At 45.0% G+C, this 20,198-nt stretch overlaps 1 protein-coding gene across 1 annotated transcript in view; it reads right to left on the bottom strand.

Annotated features, from left to right (window-relative positions):
• Positions 1-20,198, bottom strand: part of OIT3 (oncoprotein induced transcript 3) — a 669,633-nt gene that overhangs the window by 126,969 nt on the left and 522,466 nt on the right. Inside the window, exons 6-7 of the mRNA XM_078643084.1 lie at positions 7,947-8,107; positions 6,705-7,120 (exon numbers count right to left, since the gene is read on the bottom strand). Coding sequence (XP_078499210.1) covers positions 6,705-7,120; positions 7,947-8,107 — 577 coding nt within the window. The remainder of the gene's footprint in view (positions 1-6,704; positions 7,121-7,946; positions 8,108-20,198) is intronic.

Raw genomic sequence — 20,198 nt, 5'->3', positions numbered from 1 at the left:
CGAATATCTAAGCATATATGTTGATATCCTTTTGTGTTAGGTAACTGAAAGTCTGTTTGCACAATTTTTCTTCCACTATTTATACAACAACTGGCAGAGTCTTCACTATCCTATGTGATAAGTGCACTCTTTCAATAAGTATTTTCTAATTGTGAACCATAGAGTACAACATGGTAGAATGGTGGTGATGGTCTCTCAGTTTTATCCAGGGCTTAACAGCAGAATTATGTGATTCAAATGCTTTGACGCTTTGCATATTTGCACTTGTTTAAATTTTAAAACCAACATGTCAACAGATAGTTAATAACGGGATCAGTGATAGGCCATTGCTGTGGAACTCCCTCATCCCGGGAGTTATATAGGAACTGATGTAGAATCTTTTGACAATGATCATTGAAGTGACGGGTTTTCACTAACCTGCGAGTTAAGTGCACTCGTTTCGCTTTTTTGTATAATATGTATGGTAATTTCACACGCAACAATTTTGGATTTTTTGACATGTAATCTAAAGCAAAATACGTCGGTAATACACGGAATCTTGAAATATAATATGAGATAAAAAGTCATCTTATATGCCCATAGGGATGGATGTCGCGTCACCGTTAAAACCATCGTATATAAGTATGGGGACACGCATGTAGACAGTAATTGCGATCAATGAAGAGTTTGTAGTCCGATTAAGCTTAATGGCTTTGGAACTACTATTCCTTTACAAAGGAAAGTATCTCTTCTATTTTCACGTAGTAGTCCCGCCCACCCACCGAACACCCAGGAAATGGTGTAACTTATTTTACTTTGCGTAGAAGCGGACTGCGGATGATGTGAATGCAGCTCAGGTTTGACGCCCCGGGGGAATTACATGGGGGAGGAACACCAGAGGATCTCTGTCGGATGACAGATGAAGCTATAAGGTATTTATTGCGAGTCCGTAATCCGTCGAAATTAATGGCGCGCCACACACGAGACCCTTGTGTTTAGAACGGCTTTTTTTAAAAACGGGCTTTGTTTCCTCCTAACACTTTGCAGCAACCATTGAACAAATATACAAGCTACGAATACTTGACGATCTGTTGGGACAACTTTAGACGTCCTAAGGTATTTAAACCCCGCTCTATGTTGGTGTCTTTTGTAGATAGAATCGCGGTAGCGATTTCATGACACATTTTTTTTAAAACGTGTGTGTCCTATTTATTGTTCAACAGATAGCTGCGAATAACCAACAAGAATTTGTCTCTCACCGGTGATAGCCTTCTCCGGTGACGGTATGATTTAATAACTGTGAGGGGCGTTTGGAATCGTGCATGGTGGTTCGTATATTAGATGGTAATATGTTTCTTTCCGATTTGTAGGCTTGACTCCTCACTTCTCCTATTTGTTAGAAGCGCCGCTTAAAGAAAACCGTAATGTTAATATGAGATATTAATAGGATCCATATTTTCCATCGTTTTGGAGCTATTACGTAGAATGACAATAATCAATGTATGGTCTTGCATGTCATTTTTAATAAGGTTTCATGGATCCCCAACGCGGATATGAATACGCAATAAGAGTTCACATATAATATTCATATGACGCTCAACGCATTACCACTACCAGAATAATCCGAAGTGGCCTTTGTGAACACTTAGAGGTATGGACACGCAACATGTTTTGTGGCAGAATACAATCGAGCACATAACATGGCTACTAACTTTCGTTTATTCTGTTCTTGTAGGGTGTCAAACAAATTGAGTAAGAAAATTGTGTCATAAGTCTCCTTAAAGCTGACTGCTTAGAGGATACTAGGTAATACACCATGATGTTTTTCTCAGAAATATATTTCAACGCTAATAACTATTTGTTAATCACTCTGTGGTCTAATTATAATGCGGTAGTATACAATCACGCCTACAACAGGGTGACCAATTTCCTTTTATCCATTACTGTAGGGTGCTAAACTCACTGTGGAAGAATATTTGTCATAAGTCCACTACAGATGACTTTCTAGAGGCTACTAGGTAATAAAATAAGACGTTATTCTCCAACGTGTGCGTAAATGTTCCCAATGTGGTGCCTTTCTCTCTGTGGTCTAGTATGGACCTTTCTTACTGAGTTCGAATTTCCTTTTCCTTTAGACATTACCAAGTGAGCTGCACAAATTGATCTACCAACAACGTCACGACCAATAAGAACTTGATTTAGGATCAGATAATCCATCTTGGAGTAGTTCCAACTTCGCTCGCCTTTGGCGATAGGTGAGAACTATTTGTGTACATAGGTTTAGACGTAATAGTGTGGCAATCAGACACTATCAGACGACACGGTTTCATATTTTAATGTTATTCCCACCATCCATTGAAAATATAACTGGATGTAGTGGTCTCTAACGAAATAATTCAAACAAGTTTTTTATTTCCCCCAGGAGGTTGCCCGCCCACAACTCCTTTTGTCCTGATGAAGACCCAATTGTAAGGAAGAAACCCCTACTGTTCTTTCGGGTCGAAACGTAGACGACTACACACCAGTGACCAACTCCTGTCCCCACACAGACACTGATCGCTCCAAGGGAGTTAGGCTCGTTCTACTAGATCAAATTTGGACTCTGTATGAGCCTTGTAGTGTGGCCTTTGTTTTCAAGGGACCACCAATATGTATTGTTTTGACTGTAAATAAGATTTGTCACTGAATGACTCAGATCACGTTTACCCTTTTCCTAACACTCCTTCCACTTCACCCCCCCCTGTTGTGTTTGTGGGCACAAGCATGTCGAGAAATGTGTCTAATGTAACTTAATTTGTAATCCATTGAGAAGGATATACATGCAAAATTTGAATTAAATCCTTTTGCATTGAATAGCTTTGCTTCTTCAAATTGATTTAAATTAATGTAATTGAATAGTTGTGTGATATTTTTCTGTACTCAGTCTTAGGACCGCTTTCCTTCATTTCTACTGTTACCCAGGTCCTTTTGACTTTATAGGGTCCAACCCATTGTTTATAAGCAGCACTGCTGGTGAGACTGCTTACTAGAGCGCGAATAGGGCCGGCTGGGTCACATTCAGGTCAAGTTGTGTAGCGTTCGCACTGCCTCCTGTTTTTATTGACCTAGAATTGCATTTCACGAGGTTTCAATTGGCTCAGTAAATGACTCTATTTGCATGTTCTGGAAATGCATCTCGTTTCGCATATTTTAAATAGCTGAAGGCACTGACATTTTATTCTGCATTTTTTTTTAGATTAAATGATTCAGAGCAAACCCTTGCTACAATGTCACACACCTAAATTATCTCTGGTTTGAAATTTCGACACATATGGCAGTTTCTGCATGGGAGGTTTCGTGTCGTTTTTAAAACAGTTCATTAAATTGCATGTGAAAGTGGCTGTGGAAGCCATCTGTTTCCAACTTAGATTTTTCTATCTGGCGAGAAGCAGTGATTCAAGTCACTTGGGCTCTCATGTAAGAAACCCTAGGTCTATCCTGTATTCCAAGGCAAAAACTGGATAATTACAAATGTAATATCAACAACTGTTCTGTATGGTTCAATTTAATTGAATTATGCAAAATTTTGAAACAGCATTTTATAGGTCTGGTATGATTTGCAGTAGCTACAACAAAGGGGCTGATTTGCAAGACCCTTGCGACACTTTTGCGCCGCCGCTGCGTTGCGTTTTGCGACGCAACGGTGGCGTAAACAATGTACCACGCTGCAGGCCATTTACAACGTAATGCATCTAGGAAGATGTGTCAAGTTGTAAAAACCCTGCGTCACATTATGTCTGTGTTAGGTTAAATGTATGAAGGGTGGGCTTTCCCACGCAAAAAAGCCTTGTAGAAGGGACGCCGTGAAATCAACAAGATATCACTGCGCCACTTCTAGGACGCCACTGGGTCCAAACCCTATGCCTGCTTGAAGCAGGTGTAAGGAGTGACACAGTGTATTGGGATAAGGCCTCCCCGTGCATTGCTGGAGTTGCATTGTGCTTGCGACACGACTCCAGCAATGCGTGACTTTTGCGGCAACAGATGCATCAGGATTTCTGCTGCATCTGTCAATCCTTGCGCCATGGTGCGCTGTATTGTAAATCCGATTCAGAAAAGGGGGTGGTGATGAACAGAGTGTCTGAATTAAGCAGACCACTCTTACCCAGTCCAAAGATCAGGGCTTGATCCATCACCGTTATTTAGCTCACTGCCCCTTCCCAGCTCAGAACCTGGCTATATGCAAATTAGTCTGTCCCTGGCCCAGTGCATCATGGGAACAGGGCAGAACAAACTACCAAGCCAATTCTTCACCAGAAAGGAGACAAGCTTCCGGGGACCGGTTTCTGGCATTACAGCCGTCGTCGGCCCGGCTTGCTTGAATCCTGATGGAGCAGTGAGCAAGGGACTCATGTCTGAGTATACCCTGCCACACCTATAGTGGCCAAAAACGATTCAGAAAAGGGGGTGGTGATGAACAGAGTGTCTGAATTAAGCAGACCACTCTTACCCAGTCCAAAGATCAGGGCTTGATCCATCACCGTTATTTAGCTCACTGCCCCATCCCAGCTCAGAACCTGGCTATATGCAAATTAGTCTGTCCCTGGCCCAGTGCATCATGGGAACAGGGCAGACCAAACTACCAAGCCAATTCTTCACCAGAAAGGAGACAAGCTTCCGAGGACCGGTTTCTGGCATTACAGCCGTCGTCGGCCCGGCTTGCTTGAATCCTGATGGAGCAGTGAGCAAGGGACTCATGTCTGAGTATACCCTGCCACACCTATAGTGGCCAAAAACGATTCAGAAAAGGGGGTGGTGATGAACAGAGTGTCTGAATTAAGCAGACCACTCTTACCCAGTCCAAAGATCAGGGCTTGATCCATCACCGTTATTTAGTTCACTGTCCCATCCCAGCTCAGAACCTGGCTATATGCAAATTAGTCTGTCCCTGGCCCAGTGCATCATGGGAACAGGGCAGACCAAACTACCAAGCCAATTCTTCACCAGAAAGGAGACAAGCTTCCGGGGACCGATTTCTGGCATTACAGCCGTCGTCGGCCCGGCTTGCTTGAATCCTGATGGAGCAGTGAGCAAGGGACTCATGTCTGAGTATACCCTGCCACACCTATAGTGGCCAAAACCGATTCAGAAAAGGGGGTGGTGATGAACAGAGTGTCTGAATTAAGCAGACAACTCTTACCCAGTCCAAAGATCAGGGCTTGATCCATCACCGTTATTTAGCTCACTGCCCCATCCCAGCTCAGAACCTGGCTATATGCAAATTAGTCTGTCCCTGGCCCAGTGCATCATGGGAACAGGGCAGACCAAACTACCAAGCCAATTCTTCACCAGAAAGGAGACAAGCTTCCGGGGACCGGTTTCTGGCATTACAGCCGTCGTCGGCCCGGCTTGCTTGAATCCTGATGGAGCAGTGAGCAAGGGACTCATGTCTGAGTATACCTTGCCACACCTATAGTGGCCAAAAACGATTCAGAAAAGGGGGTGGTGATGAACAGAGTGTCTGAATTAAGCAGACCACTCTTACCCAGTCCAAAGATCAGGGCTTGATCCATCACCGTTATTTAGCTCACTGCCCCATCCCAGCTCAGAACCTGGCTATATGCAAATTAGTCTGTCCCTGGCCCAGTGCATCATGGGAACAGGGCAGACCAAACTACCAAGCCAATTCTTCACCAGAAAGGAGACAAGCTTCCGGGGACCGGTTTCTGGCATTACAGCCGTCGTCGGCCCGGCTTGCTTGAATCCTGATGGAGCAGTGAGCAAGGGACTCATGTCTGAGTATACCCTGCCACACCTATAGTGGCCAAAAACGATTCAGAAAAGGGGGTGGTGATGAACAGAGTGTCTGAATTAAGCAGACCACTCTTACCCAGTCCAAAGATCAGGGCTTGATCCATCACCGTTATTTAGCTCACTGCACCAGTGAGCTAAAAAACGGTGATGGATCAAGCCCTGATCTTTGGACTGGGTAAGAGTGGTCTGCTTAATTCAGACACTCTGTTCATCACCACCCCCTTTTCTGAATCATTTTGTCCACCATAAGCGTGGAAGGGTATACTCAGATGTGAGTACCTTGCTCATTGCACCATCAGGATTCAAGCAAGCCGGGCCGACGAGGCTGAAATGCCAGAAACCGGTCCCCGGTAGCTTGTTTCCTTCCCAGTATAAGAATTGGCTTGGTAGTTTGGTTTGCCCTGTTCCCATCATGCACTGGGACAGGAACAGACTAATTTGCATGTAGCCAGGTTCTGAGCTGGGATGGTGCAGTGAGCTAAAAAACGGTGATGGATCAAGCCCTGATCTTTGGACTGGGTAAGAGTGGTCTGCTTAATTCAGACACTCTGTTCATCACCACCCCCTTTTCTGAATCGTATTGTAAATCCGGCCAATCCATGGTGAAGCAAGGGTTTCACATGGAGACGCAGGGAAACTGGCAGATGCATCAGTTTCTTGTAAATCTGCCCCATAATATTTTAGAAATAGACCTTAGGTACAAGTAAAACATATGCATTATGTTTCATTTATAACAGATCAGGAAATAACCAGGAAGTGACAACAACACAGTTATTTGTGAACATGTGAAAAGATAGTGAATATTTTAAATATTTAGGGCTTGAAATAAAATGATGGGGCAAGCAGTAAAAGTCTGTTGTGTCAAATGAAATGAGTACCACTACCTTGTGAACTGAATAAATGACACACTCAGTGTTCAAGCTAATACTCACCCATCCTGAATGAGGTAGTACTTCAGCATCTCATCAATTTTAGAAGATGGGGTGGCGAAGCAGCTTTCAACCATGGTCTCCAGTCCGTTCACGCGCATCAGGGGCTCGATCCCAAAATACAGCGAGTCTCTGAGCTTCAACACAGGGAGTGTCTCCTTGTAGGGCTCATCAAACTCCTTGTCCTTGAAGATCTCAAGAGCGAAGGGGAAGGTCCCTCTGTTGCGTCCCATGATTTCTAGTGGGGAGTTCTTGAGGTTGGCCACATATCCCTCCGTGATGACGTACGTACGAGGAAACTCGCAGGTCACAGGAATCAGCAACTTGCTGGTGCGGATGATAATGTCGCCATTGCTGCCTGGTGTCTGCTTTGGCATTCCAGTCACCAGATTGCTAGCAATTATTTTATCATTCACCACCTGGAAAAGAGGAAGTAAGACTGAATGAAAGGTAGGAAGAATAGAAAGTAGGCACAAAGTTGTTTATTTTTCTCTGCATGTATTCTTCAAAGGATTGACAAGGATTGCTTTTCACACATAAGCCTGCCTTATACCCGGAGCTTGGGGTACTAAATAAAATAAGAGTGTATAACCCACTTGTATGTGCATAATCTATGCATTCTTACATCTTCTCTGAAGTTTTTCTTGGAGGCGTCACAGAAGTATATGTTAGAGGAGTAGTCAGAAAAGTTCCAGGCTAATGTGGCAAACAATCACTCAGGGTTACAAACATTTGTAACTGCATTACCAAATGAATTTGCACCCTCAACTTATAGCTCAAATGTCCAGGCGTAACTGCTGCAGAAAGCATAGGAAGGAAACAAAATCACAGCAGTTTTCACAGGGCTTAGGAGCAGAGGAAAAAAATACATATTACATAAAAATTGTTTACAGGGAGAAGAAAGATTGTCTAAACTTGATTAAAAAATATATGTCATTTCCTAAGCCTAGCATTTTTTACTCAGTGAATGAAATATGCTAATTTAGGGCTTGAAAAAGAGGTGCAGGCGGTTTTTAAGGATATCCTGTACACATAAGATTGTGCTTTATGATTGTCACCAGTTACACCTGTTTCGGTATAGTTGTAACAAATGAAACCTTAATTTGCTTCAATTTTAGTAAACCAGGCCCAGTCATCTTTGAAACACGTCCTCTTCTCTGTGTAGCTCTGCCCATGGCCTATGCTATATCCTAAATTTAAGCTATAAAAAGATATATACAAATGTTGAAATTGAGAATTACACACATCGATCACTGTGCCGCACGTTTTCAAGCTAAAGTTGATGTTGACATGCGTGCCATTGGACACCCCTCTGCAGGAAGAGTTAGACAAAAACAACTCCAGCCCTCCAACTAGATCCTTTGGGACAGCCACCTCAATGCTGCTCGACTTGCACAACACTGGAACTGCAAGGAAAGCAAAAGCAATCATTAGTGATGAACTCTTAATTGTGAGACTGCATATCAGTGCAGAAAGCAAGCAATAATAAAAGCAAAAAGTTCCATAAACACCAGGTAAAGCACTGTTTCTGTTGTTTTTACTGACGCTAAAATGTGTAACCACTGATAACCACTGTTTTTAAACGTATTGAAATCACTTGAAAACACTCAAAAAAACTCCAGAATTTACTAAAAATAGAAACTGAAAACAGGAAAGCCTACATATAATTTTGAATGCCCTTTCTTTGGATATGTTATACTTTAGTGCCCATTTGCCCATTCTGGGAGTAAATGGAAGCTAAAGCAAATTGGTCACTCATAGCAGAGGGTAAATAAAGGCCTCAAATCCATTCACCAGCAGTTAAAGTTGAAGACTAGGACAATCCTCAGAGAGCCACCGACGCACTGACAATAAACAGAGCCTTGGTTATATCAATTCAATATTTGGATGCACTAAATATCCATAAAGGCACAAGTCCAGCATCTGAAATATCACAATTTTTGAATCAGTTAAAAAAAGGGGGATGGGGAAAACAATTAAAAAACACGGTGGGATTCATTAATCACCTTCATCAAATGCATACAACAATTCATCATATATACAAATACAGTAAAAAAGAAACTCCACAGGATATATCTACAATATATACAAGTGAATTTTGCAAAGAATATAAATCAGTAGGGGCACATGGAATTGCGGGCAAGTACTGCCACTTTCAGGAAAGATCCTACTCGTAAGGTTAGCTCCTCGTCTTCCAGAGTAAGAATGTGTCCATATGCTACCTTGTAATTGATCATCGGTATAGTCTTAAAAAATTGTATCAAAAACTTTTTAGTGTATTTTAAATAAAAGCTACAAAAGAATAAAAAGTGCATCATTGTTTGTTTACGTTGGGCATTAAGGGGCAAGGAGGTTGGTCAAGATTGGAATTAAACCCCAACGGGAAAAAGAGCAAGAATTTCACAGTATTAGCCCTTAGTCTAAAAAGCAGACCCCTCTCCCATCTGCCAATTGGTCTTAAAAGATAACTGCAGGGTAGATGGGATGTTTTCTCAATCATCATATATCTAGCTACTAAATGTTTTTGTATCTCTGCTTCATGTCTAGTTTTGCTGTATACTGCGTAAAGTGCCTTCTGTAGGCTTTTTTTACTTATGCCATCTGAGTTGGTTGGGTTTAAGAATATCCGCTCAAGGTTTACGCTAATCAGACTCTTCCTAACAGCAGCAAGCCAGTGTATATCCCTTCCTTTATCGCAGCTAAGACAATCTGTAATTATTTCCATTGTTAGCTGCGCCCCGGGGTTCTTCCAAACCGCGAGCCAAAATAAAGCAGCTTTAATATAGTCTTCTATGTAAGGAAGTTTCAATTCACTATGGCAAGCATTCTGTGATGAAGAAATAGGGGCGCCCAATAATTTATCAGTTTTTTCCCCCTGTATGCTACCACATTGCCTAAAACCCCAAACTTCTGCGCTATAGGTGGCAGTGGGGATACATTGTAGTTTAAAAATTTTGGTGATGGCAGAAAAGAAACGACCTGTGTCTTTCCAGGCTGGGGCAAGCTGAGTATGTTGTTAATCGCTCTAGAGTACTTTTTACCACAATGCGCCACGTGCTCCACCCATAGACCGTTACCTGCAAAAACCAGCCCCAAATAGGGGCAAGTGCTCTGTAAACAATCTGAATCCAAAACAATGGTGTTATTTAAATACTTTTTTGATTCACAACCCATTAAAAACGTTTTCTTAAAATGAGTGCATAGGTCCAAGCTTGCCATAAAATCTACAAAGCCCCGCACCAATATGCGTAGGGCGGTCGGGGTGCGTGCCATTAAAACTGCATCATCGGCATAAAGAAGGGCCGGGAGCATGTTACCATTAATAATAGGGACATCAGGGGTAAGTGATACCAATGATTCGCTCAAATCATTGATATAAAGGATTAAAAGCAGGGGCGCCAGGACACAGCCGTGCCTGACCCCTCTGCCAACTCTGATGGCCTTCGATACCTCTCCGCCCTTCCCAATCCGCACCCTGGTGTGCAGGTCCTTATGTAAGTAGGCCAAAATATACACTAAAACCTCATCCAGGCCATATTTTAAAAGGATAGAGCAAAGCTGAGACCTATAAACAAAATCAAAGGAGAGGTAAGATCCATAAATGCCAGGTAACTAGGAGATTTTGTAGCTATTGTATATTTACCTATAATCAGATTGAGGTTGAGGCACTGCTCAACAGTGCCAACTTTGCTCCTAAACTCCAACTGACAAGGATGGAGAATGTGAACCTCCTCGGCCCAAACCCTGATCTTGTTAAACAGGATACTCCCTAAATTTTAAATATATTGTTGATCAGGGAGATCGGTCTATAACAACTTGGATTAGAACGGTCGCCCATTTTAAAAATAGGCACGATGATACTGGTCGACCATGTTTTAGGGATTGATGAAACCGATAAATTGTTAAAAACATTCAATAAAAGAGGCGCCCAAATTTCAAGCTGATGTTTAATAAGATCAATTGGGAAGCCGTCTGGGCCTGGCGCCTTGTTGCCCAGACTCTGATGTGTTGCTTCCTCTACTTCAGAAAGGGTTATCTGGAGCCTAATAGCTGCCAAACTCTCGTTCAAGACCATGTTTTGGACTTGAGCTAAATAGATCTTAGAGAAATGATTGTCCCATCACTCGCTGCTGATGTTACAACTGATGGGAGTTAGCAGTTGTCCTATAGACCTCATGGCTTTGACAGCCTGCCAAAAACCTTTCCCATCCTTTAGTGTAGTGGCACATGCTAATTTCTTCCAGGGTTCTTTAACTACGTCATCTTTTCTTAGTTTAATAGCAGCCCTGTATCGTTGTCTACACAATTTAATGGCCACATGGTCTCTGGGAATTTTTGCGATTGCTCTTCTATGATCTCTGTTAGCTGCAGAACAATCGCTATTGAACCATCTAGGGCCTAAGGGTGTTTCCTTTACGGGCCTGGAAAGCATGTGTTTGATGCCCTCACATAATTGTGTGAAGGAGCCAACTATGTCCGCGTTATATTCTTTAAAAGTCAGACAAATATCTACAAGATCCGAATGCACTTTTACCACTTTGCCAAATAAAACTGTGTTATCAACACCACGTCAAACCAATCTAAGATTATCAGTAGACGGGGACAGATCTCTTGCGCCACACTCTTTGCTAAATGTTGCTCTAGGAGTGAGTCTCAAGGTTACATTTACAGGATTGTGATCTCCATAAATAGTTTCGATCACCTCAGCTTTGGATAGACAGTCTTCTAATAAGGGGGATATAAAAACATAGTCGATGATAGAGGCGTGGCTCCTGCCTCTGTAGGAAGGTGTGGTGTAATTCTCACATTAAGGATCCGCGACAATCTCCATTACATCCACAAAATTGTGTGTGCACAAATAATTAGTTAATTCAATCCCCCTGCTACAGGTAGGTGCATTACTAGGTTGATGGGTAGTAGTATAGCTACCGTTAAGGATTTTGGCATTGAAATCTCCCCCTGGGCAGATCTCTACAAAATTGGGAAAACTGTTTGAGTTCTGTATAGTGCTTATAAATTTGAATAGATTAGCGAAATTAACATTTGGTAGATTCTGAAAGTCGTTATTATAAAAATTGATGACACATATGGAAGCCCCTCTTTTATAAATAATTGCCTGGAATTTGTTGTTATTGGTATCCAAGGTCTTTACACTTCCACCTGCAGAGATGTTTATCCAAGTTGACAGGCCACCTGACGGGCGACCCAGATTTGGAATAGAAGCAAGAGAATTGAAGCACTCAAACCCCTCCAGAAATAGATCTCTGGTTGCCCATGTCTCCTAAAACATTAACATGTCATATTTTTGGACAAATTCTGTCCAGTCTGGCAAATTAATTTTAGAAGCCAGGCCGGCGACGGTCCAACTTAGTATTTGTAAGTCGAAATCGGGGTCAGGGGTGGGCTTGATCGAAAAACAGGGGCCCGAGCTAAAAGTTCGGGATCGGTGTCAGAGGTGGGGGCAATGTGAGTATATGGGCCCCTAGATAGAGAGTCAGGGGATAGAGGAATTACATTAGAAGACACCGCAATGGGAAGCAGTCAATCCTGATTATCCATGTCAGACAACGCCAAAAACCTATTGTATGTGGAGACAGGAGCTGCGGTGTTTAGGGTCCCCAAATATGGCTTAAAAAAATATCCCAAAGGCAAAGCCCAGATCTGGGTTGAAACATTGGGGTGGGTCTCCTGAGCCATTACTATTGATTTCACTAAGGATGGGTTTCAACAATTAAGAATTACACAGACCCCTCGATGTTTTTAGGGGACTGACCCACCCATCCCACCCTTTGTGTCAGAATGATGTTATTAGTAAATAAAGCCCGGAATCCCTTATGTTTTGACATGCAGTCAACACTTTTGTTACGTACTTGGTCCCATGTTTCAACCTGATTTTCTTTGAGGGGTGGTACTCTTGCCAGGACCACTACATAGGGACAGGCTGGTGGTGGTAGGTCCAATGACTCCTGACTGCGCTTTGGGTTTTGAATGAGCCCGGGGTCTAAACCACCCTCACCTGATCTAATGGCTTTAGGGATACCGAGGACTGGTGCAACAGTAGAGATAGTAGAAGGATCACAGGTCAGTTGCAAATTTTTCACTGACCAATTATGGCCACGGCTATTAGCACGACCAGAGACAGCTATGTTATTTATTACCCTGCTACGCTCTAGTACAAAGCAATCTTTTACTTTATCACAGGTTATAGAAGTACCGATAGTTGGAGCAGTAGTTGGAGCGTTGGTCAAAATATCAGAGTTAGAATTAGAAACATTAGTCAATGGCGCCAACCTGATATTGACCTGCTCAATAGGATTACACTGTGTACTTAAATTAACACTGAACATGTTCAAACATTCCAATCCTTTCCACAAGACATCAAATTTACTATCCAGTAGATCTCTGATGCGTCCATACACAGTATATATAACAAAAGTAGTGAACTGGTCCCCTTTATTATTATGACCCTCTAATAAAGGGGGGCCTGCATTGGTCTGTGTTCCAGTGGATTCGCCAGGCTCTTTGGTTGAAGTTTGGATAGGTGCTTCAGGAGTCTTGGCAGAGGGTGAGGTATGTATCCAGGAGCTCAGGGTAGCACGGGATGAGCTTACACGGGTTGGTTGTTTCCTCTTTACAGTAACCATTTTTGCTGGCTTTCTCTTTCGTTTTGCCCCAGAAACTGCCTCAGTCCCCACCGATACTAAGTTAGGAGCCGGCTTTGCAGGGGGGGCTACAGTGTCTACACCATCAATAGACTCAATATCAATAGTAGAGTCATTAATACAGCCATTGTGCAAACGAGCGCTAGAATTACAAAGAAGTGAGGTAGTGGCATGATCCCCCCGGGCGTGGGACCTATCATTGGAGGAACCACAATGCCAAACGATAGGCGCCTCCCAGTTAATTTGATCTCGTTAGCTACAATGCTTACAGCCCTTTCCAGCATGCTATCTATGCTGGAGGTAACAGGTAGTTCTGGGGGTGCTCCCCTTCGCTTCCCCATATTGTCCAGTGCACAGCAAAGAGTAAATGCGCACTCACCTTAGGGGGAATGGGGAAACATCCTTTACAACGCAACTTTTACCACGCAGTGCCTTTACGATGCAACTTTTACAACGCTAACCATTACAACGCATTGCGCTGGGGGCGCTCTAGGATAGGGAATAGGTTTAATTTACTATCCAACACCTTCCCTACTATCCACGGGGACTGGAGTTGGAATAGTAAATTAAACTATTCACTATCCAGCGCCCCAAAGCACTATGCGTTGTAAAGTCATGCGTTGTAAAAACAGCGTTGTAAAGGCATGTGATGTAAAAGCATGCGTTGTAATGTCATACATCCGGGGGAATGATCAGTTGATGGAGGTAACAAGAGGGGTGGCCCAGCCCAGTCTCCTCCGGTGACTGACGGGCTCAGACGGGCCAGTCCGCGTGCGTCTCGCGAAGCGGGTGCCGCGAGGGGTGATGTTGCCTTTCCCCAACACAGATGTAGCGCGTTAGGGGCAGCAGCAGGGCGTCCTGAGACTTGCAGCGCCCCACGAGAAATCACAGCTTCTTCCTCCACCAGCGAAGCGGCTCCCGCGAGGGGTGATGTAGCCTTTCCCCAACACTGGTGTAGCGCTATAGGGGCAGCAGCAGGGCTTTCTGGGACTTGCAGTCCCCCACGAGAAATCACAGCGTCCTCCTCGACCAGCGATTCCAATTAATTTTGGCGTTTACTGACAGTTCCTTTCTTCTCCTTTAACCCTCCGACAGACTACTGTCTTAGCCTCCTCGCTCCTCCTAACTGCTCGGCTGAATTTGAAAGTCCGATTTTCCCTGGTTACTTTGTTTCAATCAGTTCCAATCAACTACCTGTTGTTCACAAACAGCCTCTGCACTTTACGCTTTGCCGTTTTTTTTGTCTGCATGTGTATTATAAAAACGGCTTGTGTATCTTACTTTTTACAGGCAGCACAGCAATCCCTGCACCCCCTGCATTACCGAAGCAGCTTTGTTTCCAAGGCCAGGAAGAGTAGTCGAGTAATTTACTCGATGTAATAGGATAGTCACTGAGTTTACCTTTGTTTAGTCTGAGGCCCAGTTCGACAGTTTACTTTTACAGCCAGCCTCTGCATTGACGGAACGGATGTATGTCATTACAACGCATGCTTTCACAACGCATGCCTTTACCACGCAAGTTTTACAACGCAAGTCGTTACAAAGACTTGCGTTGGGGGGTGCTGGATAGTGAGTAGTTTATTTACTATTCCAACTCCAGTCCCCGTGGATAGTAGGGAAGGTGTTGGATAGTAAATTAAACTATTCCCTATCCTAGAGCGCCCCCCAGCGCAAGTCGTTGTAATGACTTGCGTTGTAATAGTTGCGTGGTAATAGTATGTCGTTGTAATAGTTACGTTGTAATGGTTGTTCACCGACTGAACATTTCGTTTACTTCTGGGGACCCAGTTCATCAGCTTATTCAAAGGGGATTTCTGCCACACTTCGAGGCAAAAGAAATGATTCTTCTGTTTTTCCTCAGCAGCAGGGCTCGGCGTTCAACATACACATCGCCATTACACTCCAGCCCAGACTCGGCCGAGCAGCTTCCTCCACGGAGGGCGTGGCATCGATCACCTGCGCCTATTCCAACAGCTTCCTCCACGGAGCCCAGCACCTTGGTTACATATTTATGTGTTTGGAGGAGTTTGTATGGTGCTGTGTGTTATGAATATGCCTGATTTGGTTGTTAAGTTGTACTTTAGGCGTTAAACTTGAGGATGCTGGTCTGACAGCATGTGCTGTAGGAGTCATGGCTGAGTGTAGGAACTCCGGCTGGATTACAATTGTGGGTGCTGGCTGAGGGTCAAGTGTAAACTATAGATGTGTCCTTTCACACTTTTTCATTTTTTATTTATTTTTTTGTGATGTCGGTGGCATAAGACTGGCATATAGTACTGCGTTGGTGTTGCAAAATACTAAGCTATTCAGCCAATCTCTTGGTTTGGGAGTTGTCCTCCTGCCCCAATGAATGGCCACCTCCCTCTTTGCCAGCAGTAGCCCCAGGGACGCCAGCCTCCTCACTTTCTTGGGAATCTGAACTGTATAGCCCATGAGGGCAATTTCAGGAAGGGGGTCAAGTGGGATCCTAAATATTTTCCCCAGGGTCTCATACACCGCTGCCCAGTAGGTCTGCAAACGAGGACAGGACCAGGCCAGATGCAGAAAGTCGGCATGTGGAGAGGTGCATTTTAAACAATTATGTGGCTTAGTAGCATCAATCTTATGGGCCATGGCTGGTGTAAAATATACACTGTGGAGAAACTTGAAATGTAATAACTTATGGCAACTGTTAAGCGAGACATCCCTGGTAACCCTACAAAACTTCTCCCACTGGGTGTCTGTGATCGCCCCACCCGTATCTTTCTCCCAGGCCTGCCTAATCTTGGAGTCCTCTACAGGTGGCATTGAGGCGCAGGACTTGTACATTTTGGAGATGAGACGTGCGCCACCAGGACCAAACCCAGGGGTGGAAAGGACTCTGTGTTCAATCAGGTATGATGGGAACTCTGCGCTTAATGCAGATTTCATTCTGCTCATTAGGAAGTGTGTCATAAAGCTGCAGTCAGTGAATCTGTCGACTTCGTCTATGGAAAGAATATGACCCGCCAGGAATAGGTCAACCATCTTAACTATGTCTGCCGCTGCCAATGTGCGCTGTACTATACCTTCCCCAGTGAGTGGGAATCATCTAACGTTGGGTAATGGTAGGTCAGAGGAGTATAGAGATGTAGCACCCATGCGCTTTCTCAGCGTGTCCCAAGCCTAAGTAGTGGTTGACACTGTCTGGATGTTTCGCCTGTCCCGTGGGAAACCACTCGACAGTATCTCACTCAATTTGTCCGGAAGGACCAGGTCCACCTCTGGTTTCAAATATGGAATACGGGCGTCGGGGTGAAACCAAGCGTGTGCATAGCGACATTGCGCTACCAACTAGTATAATTCAAAGTCTGGCACACTAAAAGCTCATTTTTCATATCGTAAGGTGAGTATGGACCATCGCACGTGGGGCCGTTTTCCACCCCACACCAGTCGGGTCAGAAGAGTCCGCAAAGTGCAAAAGAAACCGTCTGCCAAGGGCACAGGGATATTAATAAAGAGATATAAGAATTTAGGGAGGACCACCATTTTTAATATGGCCACCCTGCCTGCTAGTGACAGGGGTAGCTTCAGCCATCTCTCTACCTGTTCTAGTTTAGAAAAGGCCTGTCCATAATTTAAACGTATGATCTGAGTGGTGTCCAGGTGGATGTGGATGCCAAGATACTTCACTGAGTCCCGGCTCCATTCCAGCGGGAACTCACAGTCCCACTGGATGGTAACTTCTGTTAGCGGGAATATGATGGACTTATGCCAGTTGATGCCAAGTCCTGAAAATCTACCAAAACTGATAATTTCCCTGATCAGAGGAGCCAGGTTTATGTGGGGTTCGCGGACATACAAGATGATATCGTCCGCCTATAGTGAAGCTAAAAGGGGGCCCGGTTTGAATTGTAGCCCTCTATATAGATGGTGTCCTTGAAAGTGCCTGATTAACGGGTCCATCGCTAAGATAAACAGTAGAGGGGACAGGGGGCATCCCTGCCTGGTCCCGCGGTGTAATCAAAATGGCCTTGACAGAGTGCCATTCAAGCGGAGTCGTGCCGAGGGGCTGCTGTATAGCAACAAAATGGTTGCAATGAAGCCATAAGGTATGCCTATTTGCTGCATCACCTCCACCAGAAACGGCCACTCCAAAGTGTCAAGCGCCTTCTCGGCGTCGAGTAACACCACCGCCGCCGGCACCTCAGGTTGTATCCTGTGCAGGACATTGAACAGTGTTCGGAGATTCAAGGACGTGGAATGATTGGGGACAAAGCCAGACTGCATTGGCGAAATATTAAATTCCATCAGCTGGGAAAGCTTGTTGGCCAGCACTTATGCCAGGATTTTGTAGTTCAAGTTCAATAAGGACAGCGGCCGGTAGGAGCCGCACTGCTTGTGGTCCTTGCCCGGTTTTGGCAAGAGAATATTCACAGCTTCGCACATTGTGGGGGGGGAGACTTTGTTTTTCCAATGCCTCTGCATACACCTCGATTAGCTGGGGGGCCAAAATGTCCTTAAATTCTTTATAGAAATCCCCGGTAAAACCATCCAATCCCGGGGCCGTAGATTTCCGCAGGGTGCCGATGGCAAGAATTACATCCACAACGGATATTGGTTCTGCCATAAAGTCCAACATATATTTCTCCAAGAATACCAATGCGATTTCATCTAGGTATGCAGTCTGGGCCATACCGTTGGGGTCTCTCCTAGATGTGTAAAGAGTGGTATAAAAATCTAAGAATTCATCACGGATAGCCACCGTGGAGGTGAGAGGGGTGCCAGTCGCAGAGTGCAACCCGGTGATATAGTTTTTACTATAGGTTGTTCACCTTTCCCGTATCATCTTGTGGTGTGGTATTTGCCCATTTTCAGAATCTCGCACTCCGCTGTATCCCTATATTCAGTCAGCAGGGCCAGTCTCACAGCCTGAGCCGTTTCGTTCCGGGAGAATCACTAATTGGGAGTCAAACGCAGTTATTTCGCGCTCAATGCGGGTCATTGTCTGTCTAAGGTCTTTATGTACCCCTGCCTGTTTGGAGATGCACACTTCCCTGATAACGGCCATGAATCCCTCCCACAGAACCGCCACTGTGTCCACCAAGCCATGGTTAAGCACAAAATAGTCCTTTATCGCCTCCTGGACCTCTGCCTTGAACAGGTCGTCTTGGAGGGCTCTCCCAGGGAATCGCCACTGTCGTTTGTATCCTTCTGGTCAGGGGAGCATTAAATGTAAAACTATTGGTGAGTGGTCAGAATATGTGCAAGGGAGTGTCGTATGGGAGTCAAACCAGTCCACAACCACGGGGTAGATCAGCCAATAGTTTATTCTGGACCAGGTTCCGTGTGGGCCAGAGTGATGTGTGTATTTGGTAAGGGCAGGGTTGCGCCGCCGACAAATGTCGATTAAAGTATGGTGCTCCCAGAGGTTCCTTAGGGCACATCGCGCTCGCGGCTTTGTGTATGGCATCCTAGAGGTGCTATCTAGGTCGGGGTGCAATAATAAATTGAGGTCACCTCCCAGGAGTAGTGTATGGGGGTCGTGTTTTGTGATCCGTGCGTTCAGGTCATTGAAAAACTCGGGGGAATTGACATTGGGGGCATACACATTCGCCAAAGTGACTTTGTGTCCATAGAGGCTACCCGTGGCAATCACATACCTGCCCCTGGGGTGCAGGGTCGCATCTGTGAGTGTAAAAGGGATTCTCCTGTGGACCAATATAGCTGTGCCCCTAGCGTAGTTGTTGTAATTGGCAAAGAATCTGTGTGTGCCCCAGCTAGCGCCATATTGGGCCAAATCTGTAGTGGGGAGGTGCGTCTCCTGTAAGTATGCGACGTCCACCTTGTGACGCAGAAGATAATGGATCACCTGCCTCCTCTTACGAGTATTATTGAGCCCCCTAACATTCCAGGACATGAAGGTGACGGCCGAGGGCCCCTGTATGTTACCTAACCATGCCATCGGCCCCTTGTGCATCAGGTGTTGTATGTAATGATGTTGCGCTAAACAATGCTACAATAAAGTGTGAACAACAACTCAAACAGTACGTAATACTGAACCCTGCCCCCCTCCCCTCACCCAGCCGCCTTCCAACCCGAGGGTGGACATCCCTCTCAAAAGTCTCCAGCCCGTGGGTCATAGGGATTGTAAGGCTAACCATAGAGGACCAAAAAGTGGACCCCCGGAGTCCAGTAAACCAAATACAGAGGATACACCTAGGGGGGTGGCAGCCCGCCATCAGCCCAGCCAAGCGATATAACAACTATTTACGTTAATCCATGCAAAATCCCAAGAGCAAAGTAGCCATGCAAGGAATTATGAGCAAGCCATCACCCAGTTCCGGAATTCGAGAACAGTTCTGCGCTAGCATCTGACCCCCTGTGTGGCGGGGAGGCGAACGTGCCATCCACCGAGTGCTGTGAGTTCCGCGCTTTGTACGTGCGACAGAATTCCTGGGCTTCCGCAGGGGTGTTGAATATTCCGGACCTGCGGCCAAAATCAACTTTCAGTCTCGCCGGATATAACATCCTGTACTTGAGGCCAAGGTTGCGGAGTGCGGCCTTCACCCCCTGAAATTTCCATCTCGACCTCTGCCACTCCATTACTCCTCGTTCTTTAGCCATTCTCAGCGCTGTGTCGCGGTCTGGGATGTTCAGGAGCCTCGCAATAATGAGTCTCGGAGGGAGGCCAGGATTAGGTCTAGGGCCAAGCGACCGGTGCGCCCTTTCCACAACAAAACCCGGAGTGAAAGACTCGCTGCCAAACAGTTCCGCAAGGAGCTTCTCTACAAAGAGGTCCATCCGGCCTGTAGACGTCGTTTCCGGGACACCCATTATGCAAACATTGTTGCATCGCCCACGCGCTTCCAAGTCC

Source organism: Lissotriton helveticus, chromosome 5_1, assembly GCF_964261635.1.
Source record: "Lissotriton helveticus chromosome 5_1, aLisHel1.1, whole genome shotgun sequence".
Taxonomy (NCBI): Eukaryota; Metazoa; Chordata; class Amphibia; order Caudata; family Salamandridae; genus Lissotriton; species Lissotriton helveticus.
The sequence above is the reverse complement of the archived record's forward strand: the minus strand, read 5'-3'. Positions and strand labels throughout refer to the sequence as shown.